The 18533-nt window shown below is 37.9% G+C and overlaps 1 protein-coding gene across 9 annotated transcripts in view; it reads right to left on the bottom strand.

Moving 5' to 3' along the window:
* Window positions 1-18533, bottom strand: part of LOC131151656 (uncharacterized) — a 147988-nt gene that overhangs the window by 54609 nt on the left and 74846 nt on the right. For 7 of the 9 annotated variants that reach the window (XM_058102949.1, XM_058102957.1, XM_058102950.1 and 4 more), the window contains exon 11: window positions 17894-18049. The exons of the other annotated variants lie outside the window; for them this stretch is intronic. In XM_058102949.1, the coding sequence (XP_057958932.1) occupies window positions 17894-18049 (156 nt within the window). The remainder of the gene's footprint in view (window positions 1-17893; window positions 18050-18533) is intronic. 9 annotated transcript variants of the gene reach the window in all.

Below are 18533 nucleotides of genomic sequence, written 5' to 3'. Positions count from 1 at the left end.
CACAACCACATGAGCAATATGTAATTCTCGTTCAATAATTGGGTAAAATCGAAAACCTCTAACCAATGATAGGTCTCTCCCTCTATTTATTTTATACATCTAGTTGAATGACCATAATACCCTTACTAATTCACACTTGCTACAATCACTCTTAACACATACTAATAAAGCTAAATGACCAAATAACCATTAACACTCCCCCTCAAGCTGGAGCATATGCTCCTAGGTTGTTACAAGACAAGCACCTCCCAAGGCTATAGTGAATAAATCAGTAAGCTGAAAATCAAACTTCACATGAGTGGTTGCAATGAGCTTATGTACAAGTTCCTCGTGAACAAAGTGGAAATCAACTTCAATATGCTTTTTCTGTCGATGAAAGATCAGGTTGGAGGCAATATGAATGGCAGCTCGTTTATCACGCATCAGCTCCATAGGTGAGGAGAATGTAGAAAACTCAATTTTTCAAACATGTTCTTCAACAAACCAAGTTTACAAGTAGTGTGAGCAATAGCCCTACACTCTTGACTCAGATCTTGACCTGGCCACCATAGTTTGTTTGTTAGTCTTCCAAGAAACCAAAATATTACCAACAAAGAAACAATACCCAGCTATGGATCTTTAGTCAAATAGCGACTCTGCCCAATTAGCATATGTACATCTCTAAATATTAGTATGACCTTGATGATATAAGGGACCACTCTCTGGTGCACCTTTAAGATATCTCAAGATGTGAATTACTACATCCCAATGACTTGTTCTCAAAGAATCAACAAACTAACTCACAACACTTGTTGGGAAAGATATATCCGGTAGAGTGACCAAGATAATTCAACTTTCCAACAAGTCTCGAGTATCGTCTTGGGTTAGGCAACAAATCACCCATATCAAGCACCAAGTTACGGTTGAGATCCATAGGTGTATCAACAAGTTTGGATCCTAACGGCGCAGGCTTATGTAAAAGATCATGAACATATATTCTTGGTGACAAGACTGTTCCCAAAAGAGATCTCAAGACTTCTATAGCCAAGAAGTATTTCAATGATTTGAAATCCTTGGTCTAGGATTTAGTCTATAAGAAAAGCTTCAGATCCTAGATGCCTTGATCATCATCTCCAGTACTCACAATATCATCCACATACATAATAAGCGAAATCCTGTCAGATGGTGATCCACTACCCACTTTTGGAGGCTAAACTCAAGTATGACAGCTTTGAATTGACCAAACCATGCTTTTTGAGATTGTTTTAAACCGTAAATGAGCTGGCACACTAAGTCTGACTCCTGCTGAGCAACAAACCAAGGTGGTTGGCCCATATAGACCTCCTCTTGAAGATCGCCATGTAAGAAAGAATTCTTCACATCTAACTAATGTAGAGGTCAATGACAAGCAGTGGCTAAGGAGATGACAAACATACCGACGCAAGTTTAGCAACTAAAGAGAATGTGTCTAGATAACCCAAATCATGCACTTGAGCATATCACTTAGCAACAAGACAAGCCTTCAATCGAGCCACAAAACCATCTAGATTGACCTTCACAGTATACATCCAGTGATAACCAACCAAATATCTATCAAGAGGTAGAGGTCCACACTCCTAGGTATCACTATCTTGTACTGCATGCATCCCTTCAATCATTGCATTCCTCCACCCATAATGGGACAACACTTCAAATATAGATTTAGGGAGAGCAACAGATACTTACCAGCAAAACAATAGTATGAAGGTGACAAGAAATCATAAGAAACAAAATTAGAGATTGGATGTTAGGTAACTCTATGTTTACCTTTTTGAACAACAATGGAAGGATCAACCACTTAGGAAACAGGATAACCTAACGAGGGAACCAAAGGAATACAAGTGGAAGCTAGAAGGAAACTCCCCTCCCTTGAGTTGCCATGTGTATACCTACAAATTGGGATGATCCCAGCAAAGAGAAGGACTCAAACTAGATGAAGATGTAGGAGGATTGGACATAGATACTAGGTTAGGATCTGGAAGGCAAGGCAGACAAAGGGACTCAATAAGGTCAACAGAACTCAAGGAATCAGAGTAGTATGGTATAGACTCAAAAAAGGTGACATCAGCCGAGACAAAGAATCGATGTAAAAAAGGGCCATAAGCCTATAACATCAATAATGCTTTTTGAGTCTAGGAGTACCCCAGAAAAATACATTTGATGGCACAAAGATCTAAATTATCTGTTCTTGGCGTTAATTGATGGACAAAAGACACACAACCAAATATAAGAAAATGAAGGAAGAACAAAGGAACCTAAGGGAAGACAATAGAATATGGGATTTTACCATCAAGGATAGAAAATGGAATTTTATTAATGAGAGAGCAAACAGTGAGCATGGCATCACTCCGAAAAAACTTTTGAGGACATTTATTTGATAAAATAGGACACGAGTGCTTCGAGAATATGTTTGTTTTTCTGTTCCGCAAATCCATTTTCTTGTGGAGTGTGGGCACAAATGACTAATGGATCAATATCAAAATTAGTCATATAGATATTGAATTGGATACTAAAGTACTCCTAAGCATTATCACTACGAAGTATCCTAACTAGCATATCAAACTAAGTCTTTATTTATGAAACAAAACGCACAAAAGATATTAAATAATTCAGAATGATCTCCCATTAAAAAAACGACCAAGTCATCTTGGAGCAGTCATCGACATATGTAACAAAGTACCGAAACCCAATTTCGGCGTGACACAACTTGGACCCCAACCATCAAAATGAACAAGCATGAAAGGACTATCAGCCTGTTTATTAAACTAGGAAGCAAAGGGAGCACGATGATGTTTTGCCAACTAAAAAGAGTCGCACTAAAAACTAGACACACAACTTAAGGTAGGAACTAGTTGTTTCAATTTTTCCATGGATGGATGACCAAGGCGACAATGGATTTGAAGCAGTGCAACAGCGGTTGTGCAGCCAATTAAAAATTGAGAATGACTCAAAATAGTGAAGTCCACAAACCTCACGTCCTATGCCAACTGGCTTCCTCGTCTTCAGATTCTAAATAACCACAAAATAAGGAAAGAAGGTTACAGATCAATTTAGTGCTTTTGTAAGCTTTTTAACTGACATGATATTGAAAGGGGACTTAGGAATATACAAAATGGAAAAAAGAGAGAAGGGGAGTAAGATTTATTGTTTCTATCCCTTAACTATGGTTATGAACCCATCAGTAAGGGTACTCGAGGTAGATTTTTTGGTCACTAAAAGGGCAAAAAAGAAACTGGTTCAATCTGTCATATGGTAAATAGAAATAGAGTCGATAACCCAAGGACTAGTAGGAGAGATACCAGATGACATACAAACTATGGGATTACCCTTTTGAGCAAAAGATACAATGCGACGAGATGCTTGTTTGGATGCTTGATATTGTAGGAACCTTGAATACTCTTCCTCTGAGACAGTTACAATATGTTGTTTACCTGAACAAATAACTAACAAGGGAATTGCGCTAATCAGATTTGAGGACGCCATCCCAACACACACACGACCTCAATACAGCGGCAAATCATAAATACACAGCAAACAAAATACTCTTTGGGGTTCCAAAAGTGATCTTTAGGAACAACCAAGACTACCACAAATAAACTTCCAGACCAACTGAAACAAACATAAACAAGTCAAGCACTAATTCAACCACGAATGAGTCACCAACAACTGGATATTGCACTGCCACGGCTCTACAAAATCAATGTATAAATGCTGCCACAGCTCCATGAGACTTAGACACAGCCTCAAGAAACTAACACAGCACCGGAATTGGAGCAACCACGAATAAGTTGACCCACCACTTATGAGTCACAACTAAACCAGCATAAGGCTTCCACAGCACAGAAAAAAAGGGAAAAAAAAAAAACTTACACAGCTCTAATAGTACCAAATAGCCTCTACACAGTTGCAAATCAAAAATACACATCCAACAACATCCTTCTATAATTCATGGACACCATCCCAACACATAAAGGTTCGACAACCAGAGCAAACAACAGGCACGCAATGAATAAGATAAAAAAGAATCATGAACACAGCAATACCACTGCTTCAGGCCTGAATGAACTCAATAAACATTAACCAACATCTTCGGGCATTAGCAAACAAGCATTCCCTGGATGCCACACATGAGCAACAAAAATTTTGATATCTTTGGACCAAGAAAGATGACAAACAACTTGGTATTATGGTGTAGGGAAGAATTCAAGACATGGAGGAAATCGGAGCAAAATGGCTACTCAAAAGACTCACACGCCAGCGCATGAGGTTGGCACTGCCAGCTTTTGGCTGGCACATGGAGGCCCTCAGGCTGTGAAATTTTTCAGGCTGGCAGATCAGCAGGTTCTGTGGCTCGCTATGTGATTAGTTTTTCCAAACATGAGGTATTTCTTGAGGTTTTGAAGAGGACAGGGGCATCCAGGATTTTTCTGGCAAATGCAGCTTTTCCAGGCAGCTCTTGAAACTGCTCCTGGACATTGGTGATGCTGATGATCCTTCTACAGCAGCAGGTTTGAGGGGTATTATGATGTTTAGGGTTTGATTTAGAGGCGGTCATGCAATTAGGGTTTAGGTCGGATCTTGCTTTGATACCATGTTGAATAATTGGGTAAATGGATGACCTCTAATCAATGATAGGTCTCTCCCTCTATTTATAATATATGCAAGTACAGTATCAATGACCACAATATTCTTAACTCACACTTACTAACGTAACTCTTAGACATGCTAATAATGCCGAATGACCAAATAACCACCAACAATTCCCTTTCTTCCAATCATCAAAATCTTTGGGGTCTGCAGATAGAGGTGAATGCAGCAAATATTTGGACTTCCCTTCTGTTTTAATATACACATGCACTGCCTGAAGGGTATGTGGGAGGCCATTAGAACCACTGCAGATACACTACAATAAGCGCACATCAATCTAGATAATGAACAACACAGCAACACTGCAAAATCAGGCAGCTCACACAAGCACATAGCAAACTTCAGAATGTCAAAGAGGTCTGCTCTGATCATGGAACATAAGTTACAATATTTTACAAGGAATTACTTGACCATGGGAATGTTGGCAAACCACAACAAACACCACAGACACTTGATAATAAAAAAATTCTCACAGCACAGCAGCTACAGGAATAATGGCTGGCAGCAACAAGACATGAGTTCTAGCAAGAACAGGAAATAAAGTTGTATAACAGCAATCAAAACACAATCAACTGATGCAAGATTGCAGCAATTAATCACAAAAACACAGCATCATCATGCCACAACCAACCAGTGAACAGCAACACAGCAAATGCAGTATACCAGAAACAGAGCATCACTTCACATCAGCAAATCACCATGAACACACAGCATCCAACCATTGATGCTGCACAGCAAAACCGAAATAAATAGTACACCCCTAAACCACTCTCAGACGAACCAGAAAATCAGATTGAAGAGCCGATCAGGGGAAGATAAGAAAGAAAACAAAAAACAGTGTGTGAGGGAAAAAAAAAACAGATAAATCAGATTTAGAGGAGATCAATGCTCTGATACTAAGTTGTAAAGTTAGAGATGGAAGAGACAAGAAGAAAAGAAGAAGAAACGAAGAGAAAAAGAGGCAGCAGTTTCCTGGAGCAATATAAAGCTCCAGGTTTGTGCTCTCATATTATTAATAACAAAAACCTTGAAAAACAAAAATACCCCTACTTACACCACATAACTACTAAAACAGCTTATCTCTTCTAACAGGTAGCAAATGAGGTGATTTAGGGCATAAGAAAGAGGGTAAAAAGGTTGTAATTTTTAAATTAGATTTTGAGAGCCAATGACATGGTCAATGGGTTTTCCTTGATAAGGTATTGCTTAAAAGGGTTTTGGGCCTTTGTGGCGAAGACAGATTACTAGATGCTTCAGATCAGCTAATACGTCAGTAATTGTTAATGGCCACCCCAAATATTGGTTTAGGGTTTCAAGGGGTTAAGACAAGGGGATCTGTTACCTCTTCTCTTGTTTATGTTAGTGGTGGATTGATTGACTAGGCTTGTGCTTCACACTTAGGATCTAGGTGCAATTAGGGGTCTTTTGGTTGGAAGGGAGTAGAAGGATATGTCTCATTTGCTATTACCAAAGGACACTATTGTTTTCTCAGAGAATAGTGTTAAGAAATTTCATAAGGCTTTTACTTTGCTTAGCATCTTTTAGAAAATTTTGGAGCTGAAGATAAATTTGTCTAAGAGTGGTTTAGCAAGTGTTGATCTATGGTCTTTAAACCTCTAGCGGGGTGCGATAATTTGGGGGATAATGCTTTGTCAACTGCTTTCTAGGACATGGTGATTGAAAGGGAAGGAAAAAGATTACAGGGATAGAAGAAGCCTTATCTATCTTTTGGCAGTATGATATTCTCATTAGTGCTTCTCTCTCCAGTATTCCCATTTAGTTTTTATTTCTTTTCAAAATCCCAAAAAAAGTGGTTAGGAATATGCAAAATCTAATTAGATATTTTTTACGGTCTGGTTTTGGAGAAGATAAGAGGGATCATATTTTAAGTTGTGAGGTGGTCAAGAGACCTAAATCTGAAAAGTGGACTAGGGCTTGGAAACATCATTTCTAAGAGCATCCCTATAATAGGTAAATGGTTATGGAGGCTCCCTTTAGAGTCGAACTCCTTGTGGCACAAGGCAGTTAAAAGCAAGTATGGTCTCCATAGGAATAGGTGGGATATCAAGGGAAGTGGTCCTGTTAAGCATATGAGTCCCTGGAAATTTGTTTCCCAAGTATCTTGTTATTTCTTTCCCCTCATTTGTTTTATAGTGGGTAGTAGTTCTCAAGTGATAATTTGGTGGGTGAGATTTTGTTGGAATTATTTGGTGCTGCGTTTGTATAGACTTTCTTCCATTCATAACATACTAATTTCAACTTTCTATTCTTTTGAGCAAAGGTTTTGTCAAATAGGGTTTCCACTTTTTTAGGAGTCTAATTGAAAAGAGGTTGAAAAGTTCACTTGCTTATTGAGTGTCTTGAATTCTTTCAATCCTAACTAACATAAGAGGGGAATGCTAGGCTTTTGATTGGGCACTCTTCAAGGTCCTTTTCACCAGAGGCTTTTTTCGTTCATCTTACAAAAACACTAAATCCTAGCCCTTTCCATATGGGCAAACTTGTGTGGAAGGCAAAACTCCCTTTCAAGATTCAAGCTATCATTTGGACTTTGATTCTCAATAGGATTTATACAAATGACTTCCTTTAGAGTAGGTGGCCTCATAAGGCTCTGAGGGCAAATGTGTGAGTGATGTGTCGGGAGGAAACAAGACTAATTGTCATCTATTTCTTCATTGTGGGGTTGCAAGTTTTTCTTTCGAAACAATTTGGTTTCCTACTTTGGTGAGGTTTACTATTCAGAATTTCATAGCAATGAACTTTGGGGTTTTGAAAGGATAAAAGGAGAACCTTTTGCAATTTTCAGTTTTTGCTGCTCAATTGTGGACACTTCAGCTAAAAAGGAATGCTAGATATTTTAAAGATTGGAAGACTTCTCCAAACTTCCACTGAGAGAAAGTTACCGTCCTTTTTCTTAGGCTCATTCTTTCGGGATTTTGTAGGGCGTTTTTTATGTCAAATATCCACAAGGATTGGAAAGTAGCATTGATAAATTTTTTTTTTTTTTTTTTTGGTATGATATCTTATCGTCCTCCCAATGTAATTTTCTCTATTCATGCATTAATGAAATTTTTTGTTACAAAAAACTTTGACGATATCATCGTCACTAGCAATGAACTATGCAAGATCACACATGTCAAGCAAAGGATCTATGTCATTTCAAGGACTGGGTAAGCTGCAATACATTCTTGGCATTGAGATTCTACATGCGTAAGAAAGGTTGAACCCATAGTTATCTAGAACGCAGTGTATGTTGGGTCATGGTACGGATACAGGAGTAGGGTACGCTATATAACAAGTAGGCAATTCTTGGTGGGGTGGTCTTTGTCAAAACAAATTTTGGATTTCAGTAAGCCTGAACTACTTATTTTAATCAATTTGAAGCACTCTTCCCTCACCATCATGCAGGCTTTGAGATCTGTTCACTCACCAATGCATGCCTCGCAAAATTCGTCTCTAAAAAATCTAGGCCACAACTTTTGGCGATCTGGATCTTGGCTCCTATCAATCAAAAACACCATCAACCCTCAAATTGGTACATGCAATCCAAATCTAGTTTGTCTAGGGGGAGGGGGTGACAGCACAAGCAACCATGCTTTAAAACCCTCGTCAGTTTGCCATGTTATGCTAATATTTTTTTTTTATCATTTGATGTGCCACGCCCAATGCACATCATCAACTATGCCCTTGAGTTGTTTTTCCTTTTTTTTTTTGTTGGACCAATATTTAACAATATGAATTTAGTTAACAATTGTATAACTGCAGTTTGTATAGTGTGCAATGGTTAATTGTGCATGAATGATGCCTATATTCATTTTAATTAAAATTACTTCAATATTTGTCCTCTCATATGAAAAACATATACAAATATATGTTTTAAATAACATATCGTTGTTGTGTTGTATCCCCATTTTTTCTAATTGCCATATCAATTTCTTAGTATCGTGTTGTATCGTTTTCTCACGATAATCAATGCTTCCCAGCAACCTAACTTTTTCTTAATAACAAAAGAAATTATATTAAAAAAGAGAATGTGCAATCATAACAAGCATGCTAAATCCTCAAAAAAAAAGGGAGGGGGATATAACTTAGAAAAATAAAAATAAAAAAGAAAATAAAAATAAAGGAAACTACTATTATCAGCCTAGGAATCCATTTTTCAATCCATTCCCATCATAATTCAAAAAACACTTCAAACTAGCAAGTTCTATTTGACCCTTCTTCACCTTTGGTTTTCCCCAATCAAGCCTAACTTCATTTCTCCTTGATCAGAGAACTTAAGGCCCAATTCATCCAACAAACACTAAGTTTCATTGTCTTTCCCAGAAATTTCTTGGACTGGTGTAGGCAGAATCCCATCCTTAACCTTATGCTCAACTTTAGTAACCACATCGTCAAACATACTAATTCCCTTTAAACCTTCTAAAGGAGGAGGCGGCATGTAAGGTAAATCCTCAAGGTGATCAATAGAAGAATCAGAGGAATATCATACTGATCCCAAATATAATCCAAAAGTATACCTTTCTTGCATTCAAATCACTAATCCCTACACTATCCTCATCTGTAACATCTCCCCATCTCTTACTATCCTTACACCATTTGGCCCTCTCGCAAATTGGCTCCTCCACCATACTTAGAACATCTTTGGAATCTCTCTTAATAATTTTATGTGTTTTCTCACCTAATAAATTTCGCTATCTCCGTTAATCTTCTTCCCTTCAACACCAATTTGCACTTCCTTACGACGGGTGTAACCCTTTCCACTTTTCAAATATCCGAACGAACTCACTTACCATCAAGATTTCCAACTGACCCAAACATAAAGTCCTGGCTTTCAAACTCCAAAGAATTAAGATTTTTAGAACCAAAATCCTCCCTTTCATCTCTAAAACTTACCCTATTATCATTTTTCTTCTGCCGAGGAGAAGCACCTTGATTTTCTACTTCCATCGCCTACTCTTTGCTATTACCAGAACATCCCTCCTAAAGCTCACCAAGGATGTTGTTCAAAGAAGGGGCACAGCTTAGGATCTTTCTTATCATCCTATGCCTCATTCGAGGAAGAATATTGATCATCTTGCTTCTGCTTTGAAAAACTCTAAACTGCCACAGCCTCCCCAGATTTGGGTTAAAGGACTTCGTTTTGGTTAGGGACCTATAAGGACTTGTGGGCCTACTCATATAATTGATCCATTTTAATTCGATCACTGTCCAAGCCCAATGTTAAACCATAAGATTGCTCTCTGGCCTCCTTAATTAGCAAACCCAGCAAAGAGTTTAAAAGAGATTTATTATTTTCTAAGTCTATATTAATCATCAGACCAAGCCCAACCCACTCAATCTTCACCAACCCATCACCACAACAATAATGCCCCTGCCGCTGTCGATTGGTTATACGAAAAAATGAAATGAACTTCTCATGCGTTCTTCCCCAGCAACAAGTGCAGACCCCCTCAACACTCTTAGGGAACAATGCCCTTGCCGCTGTCGATTGGTTATACGAAAAAATGAAATGAACTTCTCATGCGTTCTTCCCCAGCAACAAGTGCAGACCCCCTGCACACTCTTAGAAGCAATGCCTTGCCGTTGTCGATTGGTTATATGAAAAAATGAAATGAACTTCTCATGCGTTCTTCCCCAGCAACAAGTGCAGACCCCCTGCACACTCTTACGGATCAAATGACCTCCATCATCACTTGCGCTGCTTGAAACAATCTAACTCCATGAATGATTATAATATCTGCCGCATTAGACCCTGACCGACAAAAGCTCTCCAAAGCAATGAAAGCACCGATGAACCGAGACCATTTATTCCCCTTCAGCCTTTAAGGAACAAAAATGGAATACCTTTTACCCTTCCATCCATGCCCTATTTCCATGAACTTCCCTACCTAGTCACATGAATCCCCATCCAATAATCAATATATCCCACTCTGACTCTTCGAAAACCCTTGCACAACCTTCCTACATGAGACTACAATCCCTGAGAAAACCATTAAGTCGCAGTTGAACAGAGAAGTACCCACTAATTGCACTTACGGTTCTTCTTAAGGACAAACAGAGCCCCAACCTTCCTTATCTTATCTTAATCTCATATTGATGGACTTCCCCTCAATCTGTAATGAACAAACCCCCACCATCAATTTGTACCAGGGCATGATTTCGAGCAATAAATAGATGTGCAAAGAGGGGGTTTTCGCAAAAGAACAAAACCATAGCCAGAGAACCCATGCCCATTCACAATAATAGAATTAAGACTTGTACTGATGGTTATCTTAGTCATTCGCAATCTTATTGTGTGTGTTATGTTAACAAGAGTTAGTAGAGGCATTATGGTCATTACAAGTACTTCGACATATATTATAAATAAAGGGAGAGACCTATCATTGTGAGTACGTCTTCCATTTCACCCAATTATTCAACATGGTATAAAAGCAAAATTCTGACACCTTAACCCTAATTGTCACAACCACCATCAAAATGGAAGCCCAAAAACCTAAATCAACTATAGCGCTAAAAAAATAGACACCTGCTGCCGGAAGCTAGAGAAGTCACAAGAAAATTCTTGGGCGACACTACCAACTCAAGAACACAAAATCTACAATAGATTTTGCAAAAACAACACCGTAGTCACCCATAGACACTGCCGATCTATCCTCTACTGAAATCTCATCTCCAGCAACTTCCCCACATGCCCTCACGCCCGGTCGAAGGCTGTCAAAGCAAATTTCAGGCATGTTTCAAACCTGAATTCTTCCAGCAAGGCTCGAATCCCTCTATAAACATGCTATTGAAGTTTTTCGTGATGTTTTTTGCTCAAAGATCTTACCTTTTTCAGTTGCTTATTTACGATATCTGAGAAATGGTGGTTTGGTGCCTCTCAAAGCTATTGTCAACGTCTATTGAGTTTATTGAGCCTAAAAGAGGTATTTTCTGTGTGTTTTGATTGGTACGTTGTGGGCTTGTGGTTTGCTTTAGTTGTCGAAGGTTGTTTACGTTGGGATCAAGTTGGTGAATTTGAAAAATGTGATGCCTGCTGTATGTTTTTAATTTGCTGCTCTATCGAGGTTGTATTTGTGTTGGGATGGAGTTCTCAAGTCCCAAAAGTGTGTCTCCCTCATCAATTACTTGTTTGAGTGAACAGCGTACTATAGTTGTTTTAGAGGAAGAGTATTTAAAGTTCCTACATTATCAAGCATCCCAACAACCATCTTATCACAATGCATCTTTTGCTCAAAAAAGTAAACATACCATGCGTACGTCATCTAGTATCTCTCCACTAGTCCCTGGACTATTGACTCTGCTGCTACTAACCATATTACAAGTGTCACCAACTTCTTTTATACTCTCTAGCATTCTACAAATCTACCTCAAGTTACCCTTGCTGATGCATCCACTACTGTTGCTAAGGGAATAGGAACAATAAACCCTATTCCCTCCATCTCCCTTTCTTTTGTTCTCTACATTCCTAAATCTTCCTTTAATCCGATGTCTGTTAGTAAAATTACAAAGTCACTAAATTGCTTTGTAACGTTCTTTACCAATTATGTTCTTATTCAGGATCTGAAGATAAGGAATACAATTGGCACAGGAGTTGAGACTGATGGACTTTGCTACTTTAAGTCACTCTCTTCTCCTATTGCCTATGTGTTGATGTCACACCACATCAAATCCATTGTCACCTTGGTCATCCATCATTGCACAAGTTAAAGCATGTAGTTCCTACTTTGAGCCTTGTCAATTATGAAAGCATCATTGTGTTCCTTTTGCCTCCCGACCCAACAAAAGAGTTGTTAGCCCTTTTATGTTAGTCCATTCCGATGTTTGGGGACCTAGTCATGTCACGTCAAAGTTGGGGTTTCAATATTTTGTCACTTTTGTCAATGACTATTTTGTCAATTTGATATGCCAGTCTGAATACTTCATAGTGAAAATGCTAAAGAGTTCTTTAGTACTCATTTCATTACCTATATGACAAGCCCTGGCATGATCCATTAGTCATCTTGTGCCCACACTCCCTAACAAAATGGAGTTGTAGAGAGGAAAAATAGACATATTCTTGATGTCGCTCGAACCCCTTTGAATCAAATGAACGTCTCAAAGTTTTTTAGAGTGATGTTGTGCTCGTTGCTTGCTCTCTCATCAATTAAATGTCATCTTCTATCCTTGTTGGTAAAATCCCATATTGAAATATCTTCCATAAGGCTCCTTAGTTCTCTCTTCCTCCTCATATATTTGATTATGTCCTTTGTTCATCATTTAAATCCAAAATGGGATAATTAGGATCCTCGTGCAATCAAATGTATTTTTCAGGATTATTCCTATACTCAAAAAGGATATCGATGTTACAATTCCATTTTACATTGATTCTTTGTCTATGCTAATGCCACCTTTTTTGAGTCTACAGCATACCATTCTGATTCCTTGAGTTATGTCAACCTTGTTGAGTCTCTTCCTCTACCTAGCCTTCTGAATTCTAACGTATTTCCTTCTTCTAGTCCTCTTGCATATTCATCTAGTTTGAGTCCTTGTCATCACTTGGATCATCCCAATCCGCACGTGTACACGAGACGACTCAAGGGAGGAGTCCCTCCTCCAACTTCCACTTCTACACCTGCAGTTTCGTCGTCAAATAATCTTATTCCCCAAGTGGTCAATCCTCCTATTGTTTTTGAAAAAGGTAAACGCACTTGTACCCAACATCCAATCCCTAATTTTGCTTCTTAAGACATCTTTTCACCCTCATACTGTTGTTTGTACACTATCTTCTATTGCTTTTCCCAAGTCTACTTCTGAATCTCTATCCTATTCTAGGCAGAGAAATGCAATGACAGAAAAGATGCATGCTCTATAGGATAATGATACTTGGGGCTTGGTAGAAGAGATGCATGCTCTACGGGATAATTATACTAGGGACTTGGTACACCTTCCTCCTATTAAGTGTGTGGTTCATTGTCGTGGGATGTACACTATGAAGGTTAATCCAAATGACTCCTGCCTCAATTGAAGGCTCCGCTTGTTGCTAAGGGATATACTCAAGTGTATGGCCTGAACTATTCAGACACGTTCTCCCCTGTAGCCAAACTTACCTCAAAACATTTATTCATCTCCTTAGCCACCATCTATCACTAACCTCTACACCAATTAGATGTGAAGAATGTTTTCCTACATGGTGATCATCAAGAGGAGGTCTAATGAAGCAACCACCTGGGTTTGTTGCTCATGGGGAGTCAGGCTTAGTGTTTCGGAAGAAGTCACTATATGGTTTAAAACAGTCTCCAAGGGCATAGTTTGGCCACTATAGTGTTTTAGAACTTGAGTTTGGCCTTTAACCATGTGCAATAGATCATTTTGTATCTTATCCGCATACTCCATCCGAAAGGATTCTACCTATTGTGTACAAGGATAACATTGTGATTACTAGTGATGATCATCAAGATATTCATAGCCTAAAGCATTTCCTGCAAATGAAGTTTCAAACAAAAGATTTGGGACCATTGAAGTACTTGTTGGAGATAGAATTATCAAGATCTCGTACCGGAACCATCTTGTCACAAAGGAAGTATAAGCAATGACCATATTCAAGGTAAGTTAGCCATAGCACTTGGAGAAGATAAAATAAGGGATTGTCGGCTCAGATGGTTAGGGCATGTGCAACATTGGGATGGAGAGCTAGTTATTCTAAGGGGCAGTGAACAAGGTATGGATAGACCTAAAATGGCTTGGAATAAGATAGCAAGAATTTAAGAGTCCTATTTTATTGAAGGAAATTGCCTACAATTGCGTAAATTTATGGAAAAAGACTCTTGTAGCCAACGATGGAACTTAAGGCTTGGTTTGTTGTTGTTGTTATCGAATACATGAAAAATGAAACTTTGTTCTAATATGATTAAAAGTTTAAAAAAAAAAAATTAAATGTTAATGATGTAAAATCAATTTTTTTTCATTGCTTTCGGTGGATTCTTTTTCTTTCTCACTTTCCTTGAATACCAAATATGAAAAAGTGGATTCCTCTAAATTTTCCTTCCTTTCCCTTATTGTGTTCCAAGTTTCAAATGAAGCATAAGTGATTTTAAAAATGGGAAATAGTGTGGAAGATTTAACAATTGGACTCGTAATTAACTGTCACTTTCATCCAAGAATAACTATAGATAGTCAATTTAAAAAAAAAAAAAAATTATATTCATTCAATTATAATTTTATAGTAAATGTCACCGACCTAAACCCCAAACAAATAAAATTGAAATTAAAATAAATAAAAATTAGATTAGCTATTTTAATTAATTTGGGCCATTTAATTTCATTTTTCCAATGACATAAAATTATCTAGACCTTTCTCTTAGGAGTAAAGGTATCTTAATTTACCAATTTATTATTGTTCTCAACAATTTGAAAAATAAAATATCAACAACAGCAACAGATTTGGATCAAAAGGTGAAAGAACTTTTCAAGCCAACACATTTTCTGAGTTTTAATATATGGCAACGAAGAAGTGGGCCAGATGCCAATGTCAGTGCATCCACCGGGTCCAGATGATCAAACAGTTGAACACATGTAAAGCACGCAGCATAAGAGGAAGATGGAGTTAATTAATTAATAATTAATTAGCTAGTTCTGTAAGTTTAGGATTAAATTAATTAATAAATGTCATTTAGACCAATTACAACTGCAGATTGGATGATAGACCATCTCGTATGTTAGGTGCTCAAAACTTAACACAATTTTTTTGGGCAGTTTTGGACATGCGCAGTTTTATAACAGGAGGAGGAAAACAACTTACATTAATATTGTCTGAATTCGGTAGTCAGTATCTTGTCGATCAGTTTAACAATTCTCCCACACTACATGAATTGTTGGGACTCCATCGTTGAAGGATTTTAAAGAAAATTTGCCGGTTGGAAAAGGAACTACCTATCAAAAGGTGAAAAATACTCATTTAAAGCACTTTATCCAACCAGTCTATGTTGTGTCTCTTTTCCCTATCTCAAGTTCAGTAGCTAGGAGATAGGAATGCATTCAAAGGAGATTTCTATGAGGAAGCTCAAGTAGATTTTAAATATCATCTTGACAAATTCAAGGTGGTTAAACAACCTATGCAAAAAGGATGGTTAGTTCTAAAATCTCTTCCCCCTTTCAATAAAGGCCTCCTAAGGAAATGGTTGTGGAGATTCATGAAGGAGAAGAACCAATTCTAGAGGAAAGTCATTAATACTAAATACGGTCTAAACTGTAATTGCTAGGCTTCTAAAGAGATGAGTGGGGCTCACAGTGTTGGTGTTTGGAAATTCACTGGGAAACCATGGGATAACTCATTCTCTCATTTATTTTCGAGCAGAAAACGGGCAGAGTGTTTCCTTTTGGGATGATATTTCGTGTGGCAAGTGCTTGCTCAGCAAAAAATACGATTCCATCTTTAGGCTGACTTGTGCAAAGATGCCCTTATTTTTATATATATAATAAAAGAAAATATAAGGATGAGAATGTACAATCATAGCAGGGATACTAAAAAAAAAATTCAAAAAAAGAAAAGGAATAAGGCAAAACTGTTAAATTACCACTTTACCTAAAAGCTTAAGCTGTTAGGTTGTGGGCCAACAATGTATATCAAGCTTTAACACTCCCCCGCACATGTAGCCTAATAGCATGTGGAGAGATAAACACTCGATAAATAACACTCATGATAGGGAACAGAATAATTTTTTTAAATGCCACACCTTAAACACGGGCAACAAGACTAGAACCTAGGACCTCCAAGTAACCAGCTATAATACTATGTTCGATTACCACTTTACTTAAAATCTTAAGCTATTAGGTTGTGGGCCAACAATGTATATCAAGATTTAAAAAATAATAATAACAAACAAAACATAAACCTGCAATAATCAGCCAATAAATCCCCTCCTCAAACCCTTCCCACCATGGTTCACCGAACACTTCAAGTTAGCTAATTCTCTCCAACCCTTCTTCACCTTGGATTTGCCACCATCAAGCATGACTTCATGACCTCCTTGATCAGATAACCTAAGGCCAAAGCCATCCAACAGCCTCTAAGTGTCAATATCCTTCCCAAGAATTTCATCTTGAACAAGGGTAGATAGAATTCCATCCTCAACCCTTTTATTATCTCTGTGATCCTCATCTTCAAATAGGTTAATACCTTCTAAACCATCTAAAGGAGGAAGCAGAACATAAGATAGATCCCCAAGACGATCAATAGAGGAATCAGAAGAATATCCACATTGTTCCTAAATATGGTCCAAAAGTAGACCTTTCTCACGTTCAAACTCACTACTCCCTATGTTGTCATCAACCCAACACATCTCCCCATCTCTTACTTTCCATACTCAACTTAGCCCTCTTGACGATTGTCTCTTCTACTATACTTAAAACACCTTTCGAATGTCTAGAATATTACCCTTGTTGAGAATGCCTTCGGTTGTGAAATTGATAATTTTAAAGTACTCCACAATAGCCTCCATAAAATCCAGCACCAGAACACAACCAATACTCTTTCGAGTAGATCCTACCATGAACATTTCATCTCTCTGACAAATAAAAGCAGACAACTCCCCTAAAAGCTCATTTGGAGAACTGCAGCTCCCACAAAGATTGCTTTCTTCATATGGGAAGCAACTCTCGGAAAAATTTTTACTAGTGAAAACCTCTGAAAAAAGGGTCTGCCTCTCGTTAATAGGTTCCAATTCTACTCAGGCTGAATCAGTTGAGCTCACTATCTTTCACTTCTCCTAGACTAGAACTTTCTAGAACTTGATCAATCAAAAGTGGATCACTGCTAGAATGAGGATGAGCTATGGGCTTGAAAAAATATACGTTCCAATAAGGAAGGCCCTTTCCCTCATTCCCCCTTGCCATTTTTTGGTCAATATGGAGAGAGGGAAAGAAACCGGATCGGCTTCACCCCTTCATGTTGTCAAGGATTGTTGGATAACTACAGTATCCAATTGTTGTGAAGGATATTAATGCAATCCTTGATTTTCTTTTGACACCCTACAATAAGGGGATGTTCCTTTCATTGTAATTGGATGGCAACCCCTTGATGCCCTTTAATAAACTTTCATTGTTGATCAAAAAAAAAAAAAACAGAAGTGCACGTGATATCATAAAAGTGAAAAAAAATAAAAAATAAAAATCTCACATTCTCTAAATAAATACATAAGTGGAAAATAGAACTCAAAAATAAATTAACTGGACTGCTAGATATACTTACCTTAAACTCTGATGCCATTAGGATGCTTTGTAACTTAGGGACAACATCATAGGATATAATGTTAAAAACACCGTCAAGATGAATGGTTCCCTTTGTGTTTGACGGCACTATCGTAAATCCGCCCCTATTTGAGCCACCCCATTGAGATAATACTACCTGTTGATGATTCCTTTTTCATTAGTCAAAAAGAAAAAAGATAGTGTAGAAGGTTCCAAGGGGGTGACAGCCAAAGTACACAAATCAGCAGTTGATGATCCTTGGTTAAAAACAAGTTAAACATTGCATTCATTCCACTATATAGACAAAAACATTTCACCAGAACTTGTCTCTGTTCATATATTCATAATAAGTGCATTGGAAATTTGTTGCAGTTGATATCTTTGCATCAAATGTCGCTTGAAGGTTTAGGGGATGTTTCTATCTTTGAGGAAGGAGGTTTGGGTGTAGACTTTGCTGTGACTAATCAATGCAGGGATTGGTTATTACCTACTCCAGCAGAGGATTAGGGCGCAGGATGTCGGTGCTCAAAAAATTCTGAATGATATTAGTGTGGTTGGCTGATCCAGGAGGGAATGCAGTTCAATTCAATGGTGCTAAAAGAAAACAATTAAAAGGCAGTGAGAGCTACCAAGATTACAGA

The sequence above is a fragment of the Malania oleifera genome, chromosome 3 (genome assembly GCF_029873635.1).
Source record: "Malania oleifera isolate guangnan ecotype guangnan chromosome 3, ASM2987363v1, whole genome shotgun sequence".
Taxonomy (NCBI): Eukaryota; Viridiplantae; Streptophyta; class Magnoliopsida; order Santalales; family Ximeniaceae; genus Malania; species Malania oleifera.
The sequence above is the reverse complement of the archived record's forward strand: the minus strand, read 5'-3'. Positions and strand labels throughout refer to the sequence as shown.